This window comes from Schistocerca serialis, chromosome 3 (genome assembly GCF_023864345.2).
Source record: "Schistocerca serialis cubense isolate TAMUIC-IGC-003099 chromosome 3, iqSchSeri2.2, whole genome shotgun sequence".
NCBI lineage: Eukaryota > Metazoa > Arthropoda > Insecta > Orthoptera > Acrididae > Schistocerca > Schistocerca serialis.
The window spans coordinates 117,483,318-117,506,206 of NC_064640.1; the positions used below are offsets into that span (position 1 = coordinate 117,483,318).

The following is a 22,889-nucleotide window of genomic DNA, read 5'->3' on the forward strand; positions in this document are numbered from 1 at the left end:
TCCCTTCTTCTTGTCAAGTTGTGCCACAAACTCCTCTTCTCCCCTATTCTATTCAATACCTCCTCATCAGTTACGTGATCTACCCATCTAATCTTCAGCATTCTTCTGTAGCACCACATTTCGAAAGCTTCTATTCTCTTCCTGTCCAAACTATTTATCGTCCATGTTTCACTTCCATGCATGGCTAGACTCCATACAAATGCTTTCAGAAACGACTTCCTGACACTTAAATCTATACTCGGTGTTAACAAATTCCTCTCCTTCAGAAACGCTTTCCTTGCCATTGCCAGTCCACATTTTATATCCTCTCTACTTCTACCATCATCAGTTATTTTGCTCCCCAAATAGCAAAACTCATTTACTACTTTAAGCGTCTCATTTCCTAATCTAATTCCCTCAGCATCACCCGACTTAATTCGACTATATTCCATGATCCTCGTTTTGCTTCTGTTGATGTTCATCTTATATCCTCCTTTCAAGACACTGTCCATTCCGTTCGACTGCTCTTCCAAGTCCTTTGCTGTCTCTGACAAAATTACAATGTCATCGGCGAACCTCAAAGTTTTTATTTCTTCTCCATGGATTTTAATACCTACTCCGAATTTTTTTTTTTTTTTGTTTCCTTTACTGCTTGCTCAATATACAGATTGAATAACATCGGGGAGAGGCTACAACCCTGTCTCACTCCCTTCCCAACCACTGCTTCCCTTTCATACCCCTAGACTCCTATAACTGCCATCTCGTTCCTGTACAAATTGTAAATAGCTTTTCGCTCCCTGTATTTTACCCCTGCCACCTTTAGAGTTTGAAAGAGAGTATTCCAGTCAACATTGTCAAAAGCTTTCTCGAAGTCTACAAATGCTAGAAAGGTAGGCTTGCCTTTCCTTAATCTTTCCTCTAAGATAAGGCGTAAGGTCGACTTCTATCAGTTTTTCCATTCGTCTGTAAAGAATTCGCGTTAGTATTTTGCAGCTGTACTTATTAAACTGATAGTTCGGTAATTCTCACATCTGTGAACACCTGCTTTCTTTGGGATTGGAATTATTATATTCTTCTTGAAGTCTGGGGATATTTCGCCTGTCTCATAAATCTTGCTCACCAGATGGTAGAGTTTTGTCATGACTGTCTCTGCCAAGGCCGTCAGAAGTTCTAATGGAATGTTGTCTACTCCCGGGGCCTTGTTTAGACTCAGGTACTCTTTGTAAAACCGAACTGGGCTTCCATCCGGACCCAGCGCCTTATTTGTTTTCAACTCTTTCAGTTGCTTCTCTACGCCAAGAATTCCTATTACTATCCCCTCCACACGGGAGGACCCTGAACTTTCTACACAGCTACCATGTGTCATCTACGAAAATGTTCCTCGGAGACAGGGATGGGGATGAAACATTAGTGAAAAGTCTTCGACATCGATTACTGTCTCTTAATGGGGAAGTTTAAAACAAAGCAGACGCCGGCCTTCAAAGCCTTCATTACATGATTGATTATCAAAAAACTGTTTCCAATCTGCCGCTGTTCCACACCCAGCAAGTTTCGGCGATTTCACGCGTTAGTAATCCAGATTTTCGAGGAGTGGAAGCGGCGGACGGCGTCCTCGGGCATAGGGAGAAAGCGCGCGCCTCCAGCGGCCGGAACAATGGAGCGCAAGAAAGTGACAGCCTGACAGACGCGGGAAAGGCGCGACGACTTGCCGCGGGTCAACGGTCGCCGCCAGCCAACCAGCCGACGCGGCCGCGGCGCGCTCTAGGTGCGCGTCAACGGCTCACTCCCTCGCGCATAGCCAATAGCACAGAGGAGCTCGACTCACTGCTCGCCATTAGTTAGCGAGGGATTAACCCACACAGTCGCCGACGAAGCTTCCGCATTCGCTCTTTCACTATAGTTGGCCATAACATCCTTTGTTACCATGCGCGTGTTATTATACCGGCGAATAACAATTTTAATTGTACACAGAAAACTTTCCATTATACGGGTTACTGTGGACCTGAGATTTCACGTATGACCAAACACCCGAAAAATCCAAAATACACGTTTTTCTTACCGGAAACTGCTGTTAACTGTATTTACAAAACATGCTACATGTGGACACGTTTTGCCTTTGGTGCCACGCAGATTGTACACTATGTGATCAAAGGTATCCGGACATCCTCAAAAACCTATGTTTGTCATATTAGGTTGCCATCTGCTACCAGGTACTCCATATCAGCGACCTCAGTAGTCATCAGACATCGTGAGAGAGTAGAATGGAGCGCTCCGCGGAAGTCGCGGATTTCGAACGTGATGATGATGATGTTGGGTTCGTAGGGCGCTCAACTGCGCGGTCATCAGCACCCGTACGAAGTCCCAATTTTTTCACAGTCCATTTTCTTTTCACAGTCCAATCTAGTCACTCTCACAAATGATGATGATGATGATGAAACGATAAGGACAACACAAACACCCAGTCCCCGGGCAGAGAAAATCCCAAACCCGGCCGGGAATCGAACCCAGTACCCCGTCATCTGGAGTCAGCAACGCTAGCACCTTTTTTTTCTCATTTTGTTCTATCGTTCGTTGACTTTGTTCATGGTGGGCGTCCGAGGACACTAGTTCAGGTCGTTCGTTGATCTGTTCACTCAGTTTTTTGCTACAGAGGGTAACTAAACCCTCTGACCGAACTCGCTGAGCTACCGTGCCGGCTACTGCTAGACCACGAGCTGCGGATGACTTCGACGTGGTCAGGTGATTATGTGTCACTTGTGTCACACGTCTTTACGCGAGATTTCCGCACTCCTAAACATCCCTAGGTCCACTGTTTACGATGTGATAGTGAAGTGGAAACGTGAAGGGACACGTACAGGACACAGTTTCAACCTGCCAGAAAGTTTCATATCGGCGCATTCTCGGCTGCAGAATGAAAATCTCATTCTGGAAACATCCCCCAGGCTGTGGCTTAGTCATTTCTGCGCAATATCCTTTCTTTCAGGAGTACTAGTTCTGGAAGTTCGCAGGAGAGCTTCTGTAAAGTTTGGAATGTAGGAGACGAGGCCTCCATAAGTTACTCATCGCAATCGAAAACGTGTAAAATACACACCATAACAAGAATGATAGTTATTCTCATGACATTTTATACGTTGACTTTGCCAACTCACACCCAAATGGAAACCTCGAGCTATGCTGGAGATAAGTCTGTCATCATAACCTACATTCGAAAAAAGAAAAACATAAAAGCGAAATAAATCTTATCAGTATTCTGTTCTATCACAGTTTTTGCACGTTTGACGTCGCACAATACAACAGTCCGACAGTTCAAAGCCGGCGTTCCGTGTCGATAGGCCCCAGCGACCCAATAATTGAAAATATCTATGTATGCTTCCTGATACACTAACGTTAGTGAAAATTAAAACGCCCAAAGAATGGTCACTGTTGTATCGTAACTCAGAGGATGTGCAGAACATTACACCATAAATGAGTTATTAAGACTACAGACAGATGGCGTACCCTTAGGCTCAGTAGCATTTTCTCTCGTGTGTGTGGAAAGGTTACCATTATGCAAAGCTCAGTCGAAATGAAAACGTGAAAAGCCAGTATGCTTCGTCGACGTCAAAAAGGTTCAATACCAGCACGTGGGTGGATCTCCGCAACATGCATTTGTCTTACAATAACACTTCGACTCGTGCTGGCCATGCAGCTACGTCAGTGATATGTGTATGTGACCCAATGGACAGAAGAATGCTGCATGTAGCACAAATCGGACATGGGATCACGATACAAGAGCAAAGAACATTATTACCGTCATATTATATAACTGGCCGTAATGCACCATAATGCTTCGTCCGCAGTGGTGGTTCGAAAGAGATACACTGAAAAGGATGTGGACCTATCTTCTTCGAAGGTTCGGTGCCGCCTGCTGGTGGCATTGAAACCAGTACATCAAGTAGCATCTCCAGAAACCACAAACACATCATACTGCAGTAGGCAGATGAACACTGTTGCTGATATGCCGACTGGCGACCTACTGTGTTTCAATGAGCCCTGCTTCAGTCTCTCTTACACTGATAGCCGCTTATGTGTTAAATCATCGGAAAATTGCTCCTGTCGGGGTACGAAAACGACGAATATGTCCCTCTTTAAACAACTCTGACAGAAAAATGGGGAACCGACTGGCTCAATCCTCATGCTGCCTTCTCACCAAATATTTTAGCAAATAAAGATATTCGAGCTCTTTTAAAACAGAACATTCTAAAATCTTTTACCCAATCTCTCTTTGTAGTTAAGCCTTCATACGCAGCATGTCCCCCTCACAGCCACTGTCTCTATCTATCTCTCTTCCACTGACCCCTTTTTTCTCCCATTGATTTACAGTGTATCCCATTGCCACTCTCTCCTCTCTCACTTACACTGCCTCCTTTTGTCTTTCTTTCCCGCAGACACTGTCTCCACCATACCTCAAAAATTCGGGGCGGTCCGACTTACTTTCTCCCCTCTACCCACGTGTCTAAAATTTCGGTTCAAAATACCTAAATGTTTAAGTTCGCAAGTCTGGGAGGGTCCAGCCCCCCAAACTTATATATGATCTCCACTCACCTATATTTCTCATTCCCGCTATCTCCTCTGTGTTTTGCTTTCACTGCTTCTACCTCCCTCCATCTCTCTTTCTCTTTTACTGTCACTGATAATCAATATCTCTTCTCTCTTTCTCTCTCACAGGCACTTTCTCATCCCTCTTACACCGCCACTGTCTCTCTGCTATTCTCTTTCAGCACCAGAAAGAGCGAATATGTTCACATGCCAAAATTTTTGATGATGAAGGCAGAATGAGGATTGATGCTGCTGATTCCCAACTCATCTACAACAGTCTTTTAAAGAGAAATATATTCGCTTTTTTTGTTCTCCGACAGGAGCATTTTTCCGGTGACTCCATTCTCTGACCTGTATAGCAGGATGTGCTACTTATACGATACAAAGCGAATTCCATAGGTCAGTAAAGTTTTGACAGTTTAATCGTATACTATGACACATTTATATACTTTGACACATACATTAAAAAGCCAAAGAAACTGGTACACCTGCCTAATATCGAGTAGGGCCCCGCGAGCACGCAGAAGTGCCGCAACACGACGTGGCATGGAACCGACTAACGTCTGAAGTAGTGCTGGAGGGAATTGACACGATGAATCCTGAAGGGCTGTTCATAAATCCGTAAGAGACTAGGAGGTGGAGATCTCTTCTGAACAGCACGTTGCAAGGCATCCCATATATGCTCAATAATATTCATGTCTGGGGAATTCTGTGGCCAGCGGAAGTGTTTAATCTCAGCAGAGTACTCCTGGAGCCAATCTGTAACAATTCTGGACGTGTGGGGTGTCACATTGTCCTGCTGGAGTTCGCCAAGTCCGTTGGAATGCACAGTGGACATAAATGGATGCAGGTGATCAGACAAGATGCTTACCTTATGTCGTATCTAGACGTATCAGGGGTGTCATATCACTCCGACTGCACACGGCCCACACCATGGATTCATGAGGTTGTCTCTATACCCGTACACGTCCATCCACTCGATACAATTTGAAACGAGACTCGTCCGACCAGGCAACATGTTTCCAGTCATCAACAGTCCAATGTAGGTGTTGAGGAGCCCAGGTGAAGCGTAAAGCTTCGTGTCGTGCAGTCATCAAGGATACACGAGTGGGCCTTCGGCTCCGAAAGCCCATATCGATGATGTTTCGTTGAATGATTCGCACGCTGACACTTGTTGATGGCCCAGCATTGAAATCTGCAGATATTTGAGGAAGGATTGCACTTCTGTCACGTTGATCGATTCTCTTCAGTCGTCGTTAGTCCCGTTCATGCAGGATCTTTTTCCGGCCGCAGTGATGTCGGAGATTTGGTTTTATACCGGATTCCTAATATTCACGGTGCACTCGTGAAATGGTTGTACGGGAAAATCCCCACTTCATCGCGACCTCGGAGATAGTGTGTCCCATTGCTCATACGCCAACTATGACACCACGTTCAAACTCATTTAAATCTTGATAACCTGCTATAGTAGCAGCAGTAATCGATCTAACAAATGCGCCAGACACTAGTTGCCTTATATAGGCGTTGCCGACCGCAGCGCCGAATTCTCCCTGTTTACAGATCTCTGTACGTCAATGCGTATGCCTAAACCAATTTCTTTGGCGCTTCAGTGTATAAACTAAGAATGCTTAACGTAAGGTCAACAGAAAATCATTTGCTTTACACATTTTCCGCATAGTTTCCTCAACGATCCCAATCCTCGGAAACACTCGGCTTATGCTTTCTAACGTAAAAGAGTAAAAATGTTATTCGATATATTTTATTGGATTTGCAGTCTTTTCAGTTTTACATATTTTTTGCAGTAATTTTAAGTTCTTTTCAGGCATGTTGAGACCTTTTTAGCCCATTTTTTGCTCTGCAGTACTACTTTGGGCATATTTTTATAGGTGTGAAGTGCCCATTATACAGAGACAGCGGTCATAAAGTTTTATGGCGAAAAAATACTGACTGAAAACATAGCTTAGTGACATCAGGACCCTTACGGCGACGCTAGAACCCTTTCCATGTGTTCACTATATCATTTACAACTAGATTTACGCTTCAGACGGATATTGCTTGTATATTTTACGAGGATAAGTACGGCAATTTTGAACCTCTGGACCTCAGTAATGGATAACGATATGGAGAAAAGTTTCATCATGCCCCCAGAGCATCAACTTAATAACGTTTGGTAACGATTTTGACGAGTTGCCATTAATAAAAATTATACAAGTGGCCATACCCACAATTTATACTTTTGGTACCCTAAAATCATGCTTTTTGGGGCGCGTCGTGGTACCAGATACAGATTTTCGAAAACAGAGAAATGGCGTTTCTAGATGAATGTTTAGAGAATGCCCAGTTAAAATTTGAGCCCTTTGCAATGGTTAGTTATTTAGATAATTTAGGCTCACGATGCAAACAGGCTATAAACCTGTTTTTGCGGTTTTCTGCACAAGTGCGGTAAATTTGAACCTCTGTATCTCGGTAATGGTTATTGATGCCGGAAAAAGTTTGGAAGTTACCCGAGAATATCATCTTAGGAACAAATGGTAAAAATTTCGACGATTTACCAGGAATAGAAATTATAGAAGTGGCCATCTCCACAATTGGTACCTTTGGTACTCAAAAATCATGAGTTTTCGGTGTTTTCTCGGGAACCATGAACAAATGATGGTTTTATATGCTGCCTAAGGCCCTCTCCAGGCTACAAATAATACAAAACAAATAACCGAGTTGCTTAATTTTCCTGGGGTGGAGGAGTTGTGTAATGCTTAAATTTTGACCCTATACTGCAGGAAACCACAGTATGACAGTTCTTCCGACAGGTATATAAATGGTCGCTAGGCCAAGGGCTATCAATAATACTTGACCTCTCATCTCTGTGATCAATAGAACCCGAGATATGACTCCCTGAAAAATCGCATTTTCGCACCCGGCTTTGTGGAACAAACAGGTGCCGTGCGATGTCGCTCACGGACCGATACACTACCGTGATACTCGCCCACGTAGTCGAAATCGCTAACGCACACTTCTGCGGTGGCGCTCAAGTTTCATAGCCAATATTTGGCCGGAAAGGGGAGGAGAGTTGGTGGCTTTTCCAATTAAGCGGCTGAACCTACCCCTAAGGGTCTCTCTGCCAACAATGCCATACGCTGTTCCCGCAATCAGGCCACCTGCGCAGTTAACACAGTAGTTCAGAAACACGAAGAGTAATCATTTGGAGTGGCGTAGGATATAATATGCAGTCTCGGGATGACAACCGCTACCTCTGCGTCTACATTCTTCATTAGATCTCCTTTATCTCTTCTATTAATCCAACTTGATAGTGGTCCCAAACTGATGGGTAATACTCAAGAATTGGTCGTACAAGTGCAAGCCAATTCTTTCGTGGATTAATTGTATTTCCATTCTATTCCCCAAATAAATGTCATCCTGGAATCTGCTTGTCAAATATTTTTGGGTGCTTATTCCACTTTAGGATGGTCCGTGCGGGTACTCCTAGGTAATTTACAGTACCTACTGTTTGCAGTGATTTATTACCAATAGTGTAATCGAACAGCAGTATCAATTGCCAGTAGCTACACCCATCGTCGATCCTGTACAGGTCTTCATGCATATCTCTAGTCTTCTGGCGTTGCGCCGGCCGCGGTGGTCTCGCGGTTCTAGGCGCGCAGTCCGGAACCGTGCGACTGCTACGGTCGCAGGTTCGAATCCTGCCATGGGCATGGATGTGTGTGATGTCCTTAGGTTAGTTAGGTTTAAGTAGTTCTAAGTTCTAGGGGACTGATGACCACAGCTCTTAAGTCCCATAGTGCTCAGAACCATTTGAACCATTTTTTCTGGCGTTGCAACTTTCCTACAGTCAGCGACATCGTTTGGAAACAGCCTCACGGAGCTACAGCGTCATCTAGCAGATCATTTCAAGAGTTAATAAACAACAATAAGTCATGAATTCAATAAAAAGATGTGACCCTGTACTCCGTAAGCTCGTATTTTGTCCACTAAACGACACCGTAGAACTGTATCGAATACATTCTAGAAGTCCAGAAACACTGCAATACGCTGGACGCCGTTGCTTACGGTGCACTAAGTCTAGCAGACGAACAGAGCGAACAGAGTTTCGAAAGATATCTACTCACGAAACCTTTGTTCATTTTTACACAAGATATTTCGTTCTCTAAAAATGTCATAATGCGTGAGCTTAAAACACTTTTCATAACTCTACAACAGACGAACGTCAACGCAATAGGTCTATAATTTTTACGTAAAAACTCTTAAAGCTTTTTACATGAGACAAACGTTATTAACATTTTACGTCATTCTTCGTGTCTATATATCTGCAGCCCTGTGGCGCTAGAGGGCTCCGAATTGTAGCGTGTAACATGGCGGTGTGTATCGTAACTGTGTCAGGCGTGAGAAAGAGGGTGTTGTAGTCGATTTTCTAACTCGAAGAATTCGGTCACACGTGGAGCACACGCTCCTTCACCATAACAATGCCAGACCACACACGAGTGCTGCAACATCGGCAGCAATCCGATGCCTTGGGTTCTTTGTAATCGATCGTTCTCCGTACACTCCCAACTTGACCCCATCCGATTTTCATCTGTTTCCAAAACTTAAAGAACGCCTTCGAGGACTTCCCATTGACAGTGATGAAGCGGTGAAAGCAGAGATAAGGTTGTAGCTCCGTCAACGAAATAAAACGTTCTGCGGTGAGATATCAACAAACTGATCCCTCGTTGGAAGAACTTGGCAGATGACTATGTTGGGATATAAATATGTAGACATTAAGAATAAAGATGTAGAATATTAATAACGTTTGTTTCATTTAAAAAGCTTTAAGAGCTTTCACGTACAAAATTCGGAGGTGTTAATTTTAGCTCACCCTCGTATATGCCTCTCTCTGACGGCCCTTCTTGGAAACGGGAATGACCTGCGCTTTCTTTTTTTTTTTTTTTCTTTCTTTCAATCTTACGATACCCTTCGTTGTTCTATCGACTGCTAAAATGGTGACAAATTCTTTTTTCTATCAACAAATATTCGGAGAGGCTGTCCATTAGTCAGGTAACCTCAGAAGTCTTATTTCTCCAGGGTAATGTCCGGCAACAAGCAATGATTAATTTGCAGGCCATGTTTTTAAGAATGGTGAGTACTAATGCTCATCTCGCTTGTATGTTGTCCTAACATGTTGCCCTTCGAACAAGTCTGGGATGTGTCTAGTAGCAACTTGTTCGTCACTTCGTTGTAGTGGACGAAAAGAGCGAGATGCGTTTCGGAAAATATCTATTTACCGAACTATGTTCATTTATATACAGGAGATTTTCGTTGTATAAAACGTCAAAATACGTGAGCATAAAACATTTTCCACAACACAACACACTGTTTATACTGTATGGACTCGTTGTAACCGGAGGTGGCAGAAGATTCTGCTGGAACATGCAGAGCCCCTTTTTAATTGTGTGCCATAGCGGCTAGACGCTCCTGGTTTAGCGCGCGAAGGATTCACATCATTCTGAACTTTCAAAGGAGAGCGATCAAATCTAGATCGTCAATCCCAGTCAGTTATGTACTATTAAACACTTTATTTGCTACATACTGTTCAGCCCTGTCACATGTCTCCTTTTGATATTTCAAACTTCAGAAACGTTTGTGTAGTTGCCATATATTAGATTGGTGCAGAACTTCGTAGAGTTTTTGTTTTGCATTCTGGTATTCCGGTTGCTATACGTCTATTTATTGATTGTCATTTTTATTTGTAGTTCACTGTTGCTATTTGAGTTCAGATATTGTCATTGTGTCATTTGGCGTTAGCAAGTGGCGCTGTGGACGTTAGAAAATGGGGTGCCAAACGGAGAAATCGGAACATTTTCGAAAAATTCTTCTGTTTGAGTTCAATACGGGAATGACAGCAGCGGAGGCAGCCAGAAACACTTGCGCCATGTATGGGGGGGGGGGGTAATGTCATTGGACAGAGCACGGCAGAAAAATGGTTTCCCCTTTTAAGGAGAATTGTTTTGATATTGGTGATTCTCCATGTCCAGGAAGACCTTCGGGGTTTGATGAAGAGCGTTTAAATGCATTAATCCACAATTATCCAACCAGTGTACTCGAGAACTGGCAAATGTGATCATTCCAACATCTTGCGACATCTGCATGCAATGGAGAAGGTTCAAAAATCGGGTGTACGGCTACCGCATGCTCTAAGCCAAAATCATAAAAAACAGCGGGTGGCCATATGTGTGTCTCTTACCCGTAAACAATTCGATCCTGAGCAACACCAACCATTCCTATGCTGTATCGTTACTGGTGATGAGAATAGTATCTTAATGCTAACATAAGCAATAAAAAGGAATGGCTGAGCCCAAACAAAGCTCCCTGTACAAGGACCTTCGCGCATCCACGAAAGGTAATGTTAAATATCCTGTGGAACATCGACGGTGTGGTGTACTCGAATTACTTCCCCGAGGTATAATCATCACTTCTCGCTTTTCCAGAGTGAGATTTTCACTCTGCACCGGAGTGTGCGCTGATATGAAACTTCCTGGCAGATTAAAACTGTGTGCCGGACCGAGACTCGAACTCGGGACGTTTGCCTTTCTCGGGCAGTTGCTCTACCAACTGAGCTACCCAAGCACGACTCATGACCCGCCCTCACCGCTTTAATTCCGCCATTACCTCGTCTCCTACCTTCCAAACTTTACAGAACCTCTCCTGCGAATCTAGCAGACCTAGCGCTCCTGAAAGAAAGGATATTGCGGAGAAAAAAAATGGTTCAAATGGCTCTGAGCACTATGGGGCTCAACAGCTGTGGTCATAAGTCCCCTATAACTTCGAACTACTTAAACCTAACTAACCTAAGGACATCACACACATCCACGCCCGAGGCAGGATTCGAACCTGCGACCGTAGCAGTCGCGCGGTTCCTGACTGAGCGCCTAGAACCGCTAGACCACCGCGGCCGGCTGATATTGCGGAGACATGGCTTAGCCACAGCCTGGGGGATGTTTCCAGAATGAGATTTTCACTCTGCAGCGGAGTGTGCGCTGATATGAAACTTCCTGGCAGATTAAAACTGTGTGCCGGACCGAGACTCGAATTCGGGACCTTTGCCTTTCGCGGGCAGTTGCTCTTCGCAGGAGAGCTTCTGTAAAGTTTGGAAGGTAGGAGACGAGGTACTGGCAGAATTAAAGCTGTGAGGATGGGTCGTGAGCCGTGCTTGGGTAGCTCAGTTGGTAGAGCAGCTACCAGCGAAAAGCAAAGGTCCCGTGTTCGAGTCTCGGTCCGGCACACAGTTTTAATCTGCCAGGGAGTTTCACTTCTCGCGTTTACCGACAACAAAGGAGGGTTCTTGCAGACGCAATCCAAGACCAACGACCAGGAAAACTTAGTGAAGTTATGCTGCTCCACGATAACGCCAGCTCCCATCCTGCTAGACTGATAAAAAACTCTACACAGGAGTTCAACTGGGAAGTCATTCCGCACACACCTTATTCACCTAATCTTACGCCCTCAGATTTACACCTTTCCCGTTCTCTGTTGAACAGCCTTCAAGAAACTTCCTTGCCAGAAGAAAAGCGCTCCGAACGTGGCTCGACGAGTTCTTCGTCTCAAAACCACATGGTTTGTACAGTAGATAAGTCGAAAAGTTTCGTCAGCGTTGGCAAACTGTGGTAGATAGTGAAAGAGAATATATTACTGACGACTAAAATCTCCGTTATGTGTGAAGAGCACAAGTAACGATTTTATCGTATCAAAACTCAAAAGTTGTATAAACTAGTAAATTATTTCCGAAGTCATACAACGCAAGAAAATTCTGTTGTAATAACAGAAAAAATAAATTATTGAGATGTTCCAAAATAGGTTATAAGACATTAATTTCCTTATAGGCAGTAACATTTTTTCTTCTGAAATACAAAACTAAAAATATTATAATTCAAATTAATACGTAAGTTACTTCTCAGTTTTTCAGAAAACGTATATACTTCTTCTTTTTACTGTATTTAGAATTCCATTCCACTAATCTATTAACGCCCATTATAATTTTCTTGCCATTCACCTCACTTTTTAATGATGTAAAACGATAATTCGAGACAAGGTGCAATCCCAATCACATAAAATAAAGATAGAAGCTGCGATCAAGTCTTTCCTGAGTATCGTTGAGTGCTACCAAACGTTTTACATGTGCTAGAAATTTTGTATTGTGAGTACGTGCACTGTATGAAATAACCAGGCGTTTTCATTCAAAGGAAGTCAAAATTTCCACAAAAATAGACAGATCTGTTCTCATTACCCCACTTGTCCATTACATTAATTACTGACTGGTCGTATGTGGTATGGGGCAACAGTTAGACATTTAATTTTATGAGTGGCTTCTTCATGCAGTAATCTACTTTAATTTCTCATCTTCTTTCAGATATTTGGAGCATTTCTTGCGTGGGAAACCCGGCACGTCAGCATACCAGCGCTCAATGATTCGAAGTATGTTGGGATGAGCGTGTACAATGTCGTCATAATGTGTATCATGGGAGCTGCAATCTCCTTCGTTCTCTCAGACAAACAGGATGCTTCTTTCATCATAATTTCAGTATTCATTATTTTCTGCACTACAGGAACCTTATGCCTGGTTTTTGTTCCTAAGGTAAGCTCTGTAGATATGCATGTAATATCAACAGATCATTTTGATATCACTGTATAAGCAGGTACGAAGTATTACCAGTCTTCAGTAAATGGACGACCTCAATGAGTATGCGACCAAGTTGAAACGAAGTCGAGGGAGGAGGAGTTGTAGTCTGAGTATATGTCATTTGTCATCCTCATTAATATACTATATTAATCTTTTTATCCTCTGTTGATGACGTGGGTCAGTTCACAAATAACAGCATAGTATCTGTAATAGGATGACACTTATCACAAATTCAAACCCATGAGTTTCAGATTGGTGTTCGTTAATTTAGAACAATGTAGCTTCACTTTTCAGTACCACAGAAATCTTGTATGGCACAACACACACAAATTTGTTAACATGCTGTGTACAAAAGAGAATGTACCATCTAATGATTTGAATATCCTGTGGTATTAAACTGCCAAATTTCTCGCTAATTCTTGCTTTATAGCAGTTTCAATAATTATCTCCTACATTCCCTTTAAAATAGTTCATGGAATTTAAGGGTTGCAATATTATCCTGGCAGGGTCACCACATGAAAGGTTGCTGTACCTGCTAACTGCTTGCTTAAATCTGTGATATTTACTATACAGGATGGTCCATTCATCGTGACCGGACCAAATATCTCACGAAATGAGCGTCAAACGAAAAAACGACAAAGAACGAAACTTGTCTAGCTTGAAGGGGGAAACCAGATGGCACTATGGTTGGCCCACTAGATGGCGCTGCCATAGGTCAAACGGATATCAACTGCGTTTTTTCAAATAGGAACGCCCATTTTTTATTACATATTCGTGTAGTACATAAAGAAATATGAATGTTTTAGTTGGACAACTTTTTTTGCTTTGTAATAGATGGCGCTGTAATAGTCACAAACATATAACTCACAATTTTAGACGAACAGTTGGTAACAGGTAGGTTTTTTAAATTAAAATACAGAACGTAGGTACGTTTGAACCTTTTATTTCGGTTGTTCCAATGTGATACATGTACCTTTGTGAACTTACCATTTCTGAGAACGTATGCTGTTACAGCGTGATTACTTGTAAATACCACATTAATGCAATAAATGCTCAAAACGATGTCCGTCAACCTCAATGCATTTGGCAATACGTGTAACGACATTCCTCTCACCAGCGAGTAGTTCGCCTTCCGTAATGTTCGCACATGCATTGACAATGCGCTGACGCATGTTGTCAGGCGTCGTCGGTGGATCACGATAGCAAATATCCTTCAACTTTCCCCACAGAAAGACATCCATCACGTTGGAAGTAAATCACCATTCTGTCATGCAGTGAAACATCTTGTAGCAGCATCGGTAGAACATTACGTAGGAAATCAACATACACTGTACCATTTAGATTGCCATCCATAAAATGGGGGCCAATTATCCTTACTCCCATAATGCCACACCATACATTAACCCGCCAAGGTCGCTGATGTTCCACTTGTCGCAGCCATCGTGGGTTTTCCGTTGCCCAGTAGTGCATATTATGCCGGTTTACGTTACCGCTGTTGGTGGATGACGCTTCGTCGCTAAATGGAACGCGTGCAAAAAATCTGTTATCGTTCCGTAATTTCTCTTGTGCCCAGTGGCAGAGCTGTACACGACGTTCAAAGTTGTCGCCATGCAATTCCTGGTGCACAGAAATATGGTACGGGTGCAATTCTCAACACCGACGTTTTTGAGATTCCCAATTCTCGCGCAATTTGTCTGTTACTGATGTGCGGATTAGCCGCGACAGCAGCTAAAACACCTACTTGGGCATCATCATTTGTTGAAGGTCGTGGTTGATGATTCACATGTGGCTGAACACTTCCTGTTTCCTTAAACAACGTAACTATCCGGCGAACGGTCCGAACACATGGATGATGTCGTCGAGGATACCGAGCAACATACATAGCACTCACCCGTTGGGTATTTTGATCACAATAGTCATACATCAACACGATATCGACCTTCTCCGCAATTGGTAAACGGTCCGTTTTAACACGAGTAATGTATCACGAAGCAAATACCGTCCGCACTGGCGGAATGTTACGTGATACCACGTACTTATACTTTTGTGACTATTATTGTGGTCCAACAAAAACATTCATATCTCTTTCCGTACTACACGAATATGTAATAAAATATGGGGGTTCCTATTTAGAAAAACGCAGTTGATATCCGTTTGACTTATGGCAGCGCCATCTAGCGGGCCAACCATTGCGCCATCTGGTTTCCCCCTTCAAGCTAGACGAGTTTCGTTCCTTGTAGCTTTTTTCGCTTGACGCTTATTTCGTGAGATATTTGGCCTGGTCACTATCAATGGACCACCATGTACACTCCTGGAAATTGAAATAAGAACACCGTGAATTCATTGTCCCAGGAAGGGGAAACTTTATTGACACATTCCTGGGGTCAGATACATCACACGATCACACTGACAGAACCACAGGCACATAGACACAGGCAACAGAGCATGCACAATATCGGCACTAGCACAGTGTATATCCACCTCTCGCAGCAATGCAGACTGCTATTCTCCCATGGAGACGATCGTAGAGATGCTGGATGTAGTCCTGTGGAACGGCTTGCCATGCCATTTCCACCTGGCGCCTCAGTTGGACCAGCGTTCGTGCTGGACGTGCAGACCGCGTGAGACGACGCTTCATTCAGTCCCAAACATGCCCAATGGGGGACAGATCCGGAGATCTTGCTGGCCAGGGTAGTTGACTTACACCTTCTAGAGCACGTTGGGTGGCACGGGATACATGCGGACGTGCATTGTCCTGTTGGAACAGCAAGTTCCCTTGCCGGTCTAGGAATGGTAGAACGATGGGTTCGATGACGGTTTGGATGTACCGTGCACTATTCAGTGTCCTCTCGACGATCACCAGTGGTGTACGGCCAGTGTAGGAGATCACTCCCCACAGCATGATGCCGGGTGTTGGCCCTGTGTGCCTCGGTCGTATGCAGTCCTGATTGTGGCGCTCACCTGCACGGCGCCAAACACGCATACGACCATCATTGGCACCAAGGCAGAAGCGACTCTCATCGCTGAAGACGACACTTCTCCATTCGTCCCTCCATTCACGCCTGTCGCGACACCACTGGAGGCGGGCTGCACGATGTTGGGGCGTGAGCGGAAGACGGCCTAACGGTGTGCGGGACCGTAGCCCAGCTTCATGGAGACGGTTGCGAATGGTTCTCGCCGATACCCCAGGAGCAACAGTGTCCCTAATTTGCTGGGAAGTGGCGGTGCGGTCCCCTACGGCACTGCGTAGGATCCTACGGTCTTGGCGTGCATCCGTGCGTCGCTGCGGTCCGGTCCCAGGTCGACGGGCACGTGCACCTTCCGCCGACCACTGGCGACAACATCGATGTACTGTGAAGACCTCATGCCCCACGTGTTGAGCAATTCGGCGGTACGTCCACCCGGCCTCCCGCATGCCCACTATACGCCCTCGCTCAAAGTCCGTCAGCGGCACATACGGTTCACGTCCACGCTGTCGCGGCATGCTACCAGTGTTAAAGACTGCGGTGGAGCTCTGTATGCCGCGGCAAACTGGCTGACACTGACGGCGGCGGTGCACAAATGCTGCGCAGCTAGCGCCATTCGACGGCCAACACCGCGGTTCCTGGTGTGTCCGCTGTGCCGTGCGTGTGATCATTGCTTGTACAGCCCTCTCGCAGTGTCCGGAGCAAGTATGGTGGGTCTGACACACCGGTGTCAATGTGTTATTTTTTCCATTTCCAGGAGTGTATTTGTAGCCTAATACCGTCTGAGGTTGCTCGCTTTGCATCTTCGTATACCAACGTCACTTTCTACACATACCCTACAGAGATTTTAGCCCAGAGACCAAAGAATTGGCCTGAAAAAAAGTGAAATGAGTATTAACAAATTATTTAATTATGCAATGAATAATGTAGATGTCGGTCTGCACTAATAAATAGGGGCATGTAAGGATTTGTGTAAGTGGCGTCATAAACGTGGGACATTTTGCATCCGTAGTTAACACTATGCCGTCTGGCGACACCACAGTGGTGTCGTGCGTGAAATAGCGTCAACGGCCGGCGACACCACAGTGGTGTTGTGTGCATACTATCGCTCAGTGGCCGGCGACAACACAGCGGTGTCGTGAGCATAGTATCGCGCAGTGGTCGGTGACTGCACTTAAGTATCTTTTCCATTCTGTTGGTGTTTTATTTAGGTAACAATAAGTTACACATGTCAACAAGTTTTTTGCTTTTATAAGCACGTGTGCCCTTTCATCATGGCAGACAAGAGAGACGATAGGATTATTTACGATGAACGCGCGGACGTCTTGTCTGACGTTCCGATGACTTGAACGATTGGGAAGAAGACACTGAATATCAAAAAAATGGAAGTGAGGCAGAATCGTCGGAAGATAGTGAAATACGTCCAAGAAGAATTCAGCGGACGCTACGGTTGCCAACTGATTCTGATGAATCATAAGAAGACAGTGCACAGTGGTCCGACTTTGATTTACCGAGGATCAATAATAAATTTGAAGGATCTCCGGGTCCAAACGTATTTCCCAAAGATACACAGAGCGTCGAGGATATCGTAGAATTATATATAGGTAACGATCTATTTGAATATATTAGCAACGAAACCAACAAGTACTACAGTAAAAATTGCAATAGTAGGAAACTGGATTTAAAAAATGCCAAATTTGTCGACGTTACCGGACCCGAACTTATAAAATGGTTTGGGCTTGCTATCCTTATGGGAATTGTAAGAAAAGCAAGGATCACTGACTATTGGTCAACGAATCCGTTGGTAGACACACCGCTATTTCTCAAAACGATGTCCCGCAACCAATTCAGACAAATATTATCATTTTTACATTTTTCCGACAGCAACAATAAACCGAATAATGCCGACCAGCTTTTCAAAATGCAATTTGTAATTGATTAAGTTTTCCAAAAAGTTTAAAGAAACCTTTAATCCTAGTCAAAACATCTCAATTGATGAAGGAATGATACCGTGGCGTGGACGGTTAAATTTTAAAGTTTACGATCCGTCGAAAATTACGAAATATGGTACACTCATTCGGATGCTGCGTGACTCGAGTACTGGATACATTTCCTCATTCAAGATATATTCCGACGCTGGACAGCCTTTAGCAAAAACAGCGATGGAACTATTGACGCCTTCTTATGGAAATTGGCATCACCTCTACATGGATAATAATTATAACAGTGTAGAAGTTGCAGAGAAGTTATTTGAAAATAAAATTCGAGATTGTGGAACGATACGGCAAAATAGAGGATTTCCGGAAAAATTAAAGCGCGCAAAAATCACTGTCTTTGAAGCTTGTCATCAACGAAAAGGTGAAGTACTCGCATAGATATGGAAAGCTTCGAAAACTAAAACGATACGAATGATCTCTACAATACATAATGAATGCCACTTTGACTGACACTCAAAGAAAATGTATAAAAACCAATGACACAATAAGAAACCTGAAAATGTATTAGACTACAACAAATACATGAAAGGAGTGGATCGGGCAGACCAATATTTAAGTTATTACCCTATATACAGTCAAACTATAAAATGGTCAAAAAAGGTTTGTATGTACCTCTTTAATTGCGCATTATTTAATGGTTTCCGTATATAGCAATATTTCAATACAGAACACAAGAGTCTCCGATTCCACGATTTTTTATTGAAAGTGTCTGATTTGTGGATAAAAGACCATATACCTGCTTCTGAACAAAACTTGAGGGACTGCCACTACATCGCGTACGTCTCATCATGATCCGGTTGACAGACTTTCAGGTCACATAAAACAAACACCAGGTAATACATATTTCCGAAACGAATAAACGAAAACGAAGGAACTGCCATGTATGTTCCAAAAACGAAAAAGGAGAACAAAAAACTTAATGTGCGAGTGTTGTGGAGTTGCGTTACATCTTGGAGACTGTTTTGCTGCATATCATACGAAAGAGAAATACGAAGTACCAAAGACAATGCAAATAAACAAAAGTATGAAACAAACAAATTTCGTTTTTATTTACTTATGTATATCTTCGAAATTTTATGAAACATGGGGAACAGCGTTATGAACTTACGAGAACTAACGATGAGTTTAGTAAAACTTAACAATTTATAATCTCCTGATAATGTCAAGAACGGCCGGGTACAAGCCAAGTAATCCGGCGCCAAGCGAATACATGTGTACGAGACGCGCGGACGACAGTGTGTTAATAAATGTAATCATCTCCTTCTATGATTTATGTTACACATCATATCGCAACAAATACTGCTTTTAAGTTGCATATAGGGAGGACATAATGGAGAAATAAGTGAATCGGGGTAATAAGTATCGAAACTGGTTTCATTTAATTTGAACTGTTTTATTGTTTCAAAGAAAAACCAAACTTTACATGCTAAGAGTTTACTTTCTCTCAATTAATTTTCAGTGCACAAAGAAATATTTATGATGAAAGTGATTCCTTAAGCTGAATTCAGACAAACAGACCATTGTTTCATTTAACCTTGCACAATACTGGTCGGTGAGAGGAAGCGATAATTATGCATGGGTTCCAAAATTAAACATTCATTTACTTCAACATCCAATGGTAGATTCCCACTAAATTACTGAACTTAAGCATGTACCAGATTCTGGGACACAGGATCCGATGACGGGATCTCAGAAGGTTTGTACTCAAATATACTACATCTGCAAACCCAATCTCGATAGCGACCATAAAAATGTGCCTAAGGCGGTTATTAAAAGAAAATGAACTTTCCATTCATGTACTACTGAAATAAAATCCTAGCAGTTATTTATTCAGGTTTCAAAACAACGAACTATAAAGTAACCACCACGTGGTTGGATCGTGGGCCAAAGTTAGTTCTATTCACAAAGAAAACTATTCACATTTCACATCCCAGTTGTATATCACTGTTCTTATTACAACAAAGACCATCATTTTATTGCGATTTTATCATAATAAGGGACTGAAAGCCACAATACCAAAAATACCATTGACAAAGAAAACTTCTTAAAATTACGAAATTTCACACGCAAATTGTTCATCAACGTGCTTATTATAACACACGTAATCTTTTTATAATCCTTCTACAGTTGTAGGAGACAGAGTAGGGACAACTTGGTTGGCTGAAGGCCACACTAGGAAAGTGCAATTCACAGAGGAAACTAATTAAAATTACGAAGATTCACACGCTTTTCCACAAGAAAAATGTTACAACCTACTCAGTCGTAAAAAGCTAACATGACCCCTATCAAAGTCTACAATTACAACTTGAAACTGACAAAAATGCTACATAACGACCGCGGACCCGGGTATGAAAAATTAAGAGAGCACTTATCAGAAATTTCAACACCCTACCTTGTCCAGCCGCCAGAAACCGAATGCCGCACACGGCTCCCTCTGTCTAATGTTTGGACTAGGCGCTGGGTGGGGAGAATAGGTACCAACTGCCCTCTACAGTGCATTCAAAAACGGTGGTTGGACCACGCCATCAGGTTATCGTCTTTGCTCGCTGCATTGCCTACCCAGAAGTCTGAGTTGGTAACACAACATCGAACCATACCAGACTACCAAACACTCTGACTGTGCTGGAGCGAGTTTTGAACTGCTCTTTTTTGTGCTTGTTTTCTCATTCATACTGGATGGATGAAAGGAAGTGGGGCTGTGCAAGGACAGAACACCAATAAATGAATAGAGACAGGCGCTCACTCCACCTCCAGAGGCTCTGTGTCAAACTGTCAGAGTACCGAATCCAAATATACACAAAGCCATCCTGCTAAGGCGAATGTCACACTTAGCTTTAATGAAAGAGTTTCAGCACAACTCTTTCAACTTAACAAAAGGAAAAAAATTCTCAATAACTTACGTAGACTCAAGTACAAACGCAAATGCAAAAGTTTCAAGAGCATAAATCATGACAGTATTTTACGGAAAACATTAGTCGCACATGATTAAGAAGTAGTTGAATTACTAAATTTGTCACAAAAAGACCACCACGGAATACTCAACCGTTTTCCAGACCATTTAAAAGATTTTAAATTATTGCCGACATTTCTAATCCTGTGGATTCATCTTCAGACACTGTTTTTCTGCTACTTACAACTATGTTATGCTCTACCAATTCTAGAATTGTCTTTTCTGACGAGCAGTTTATCGTGCCATAGTGATAACAAATGCTTGTGTTGCCAACGGCAGTCTGTCATTGCCGTAATTTTGAATCATACCGTAGATATTTCTCACTGCGGTGGAATTTATAAGTACATTCATCTGCATTACCACAATCATGGTTATTACAAACATAATGGATAAAGTTGTTATCAATTATCGTCTGTCAGCGAAATGATCATGTTAGTTTTAAAACTAATATTTTAATAGCTTTCTTATGTCTCAGCTTATAGAATTGAAAAGGAATCCCCAGGGGTCTATTGACAAACGCATACGCGCTACACTGCGCCCTATGTCAAAGAACAGGAGGGATTCTGCCGCTTCTGAGCTTGAGGAGAAACTGAAGGAAGCAAAAGCAACAAATCAGAAATACAGGAAGGAACTTCTCGAACGAGAATCAGAGCTGCAGGTAGGTGCACATCATGTTGTTTTGAAGAATATTAACATTTGAACTATGAGACTCTACAAATACTTCGGCAAACTTTTGCTTGACATACTATAATTACACATCAACTTTTAAACGTAATAATCTACAGTATTTAAGTACTAATTCACCGTGGGATTCGATCCATTTTATACTAAAGAGTTGTATTCTTTCTTCCTCAGACTGTCCGTTGAGATATATGAGACGTATTTTTTTTTTTACTTTCTGTCACTTTGATTTCGTTATCTTCAAAAAAGAAATTACTTCAGACTCGGAAATAGCTTCTTGTGACATAAATCACTCGTGAAAAGCCCGCTTAACGGGAATAGAAATGGACATATTTAGTACTCCCTGGACTTAAGAATAAATTTTCCAGTAAAGTAAATCCGTAGACCTTTCACACCGTTCCTACATACAGTACGTCGTGCACACCACTACTGGAGGAAATATCTGAGCGCATTCATTTGGTTCAGACTCTGAGAACTCTTCTCCGGGAACTAAACTTGTGTCTAGGAAATTCAGTCGTGAGTCTATGATTCCATTTGTCCTGTACCACTTGTGGGGCCAGTGCTTGGGAACCGTTACCTTTTATAGGTATTTTTTCCAAAGGACAAACGATTTAGATCTTTTTTTTTAATTCATAATGTCCAGAGATCCGAGAATTATTCTAAGTCCGCAGCTCGCGGTCGTGCGGTAGCGTTCTCGCTTCCCACGCCCGAGTTCCAGGGTTCGATTCCTGGCGGAGTCAGGGGTTTTCTCTGCCTCGTGATGACTGGGTGTTGTGTGATGTCCTTAGGTTAGTTAGGTTTAAGTAGTTCTAAGTTATAGGGGACTGATGGCCATAGATGTTAAGTCCCATAGTGCTCAGCGCCATTTGAACCAATTATTCCAAAACTGTATTCATGAAATGAAGTTTTCCAATTTCAAAATCCTAGTGTTGCTATAAGAATCTTTCACTCTGCGACAGAGTATGTACTGTTTTGACAGATTAAAACTGTCGAACCCAGAATCTTGGCTTCCGTGGGTAATGCTCTTACCAGCTGAGCTACCAAGGCGTGGCTGACGACCTGCCCTAACAGCT

General features: G+C 42.9%; 1 protein-coding gene across 1 annotated transcript in view; it reads left to right on the forward strand.

Moving 5' to 3' along the window:
- The window catches only part of LOC126470713 (gamma-aminobutyric acid type B receptor subunit 2), a gene marked incomplete at its 3' end in the record, with an annotated part of 200,555 nt that overhangs the window by 143,493 nt on the left and 34,173 nt on the right, over positions 1 to 22,889 (forward strand). The window contains exons 10-11 of the mRNA XM_050098714.1: positions 12,953 to 13,177; positions 21,611 to 21,793. Coding sequence (XP_049954671.1) covers positions 12,953 to 13,177; positions 21,611 to 21,793 — 408 coding nt within the window. The remainder of the gene's footprint in view (positions 1 to 12,952; positions 13,178 to 21,610; positions 21,794 to 22,889) is intronic.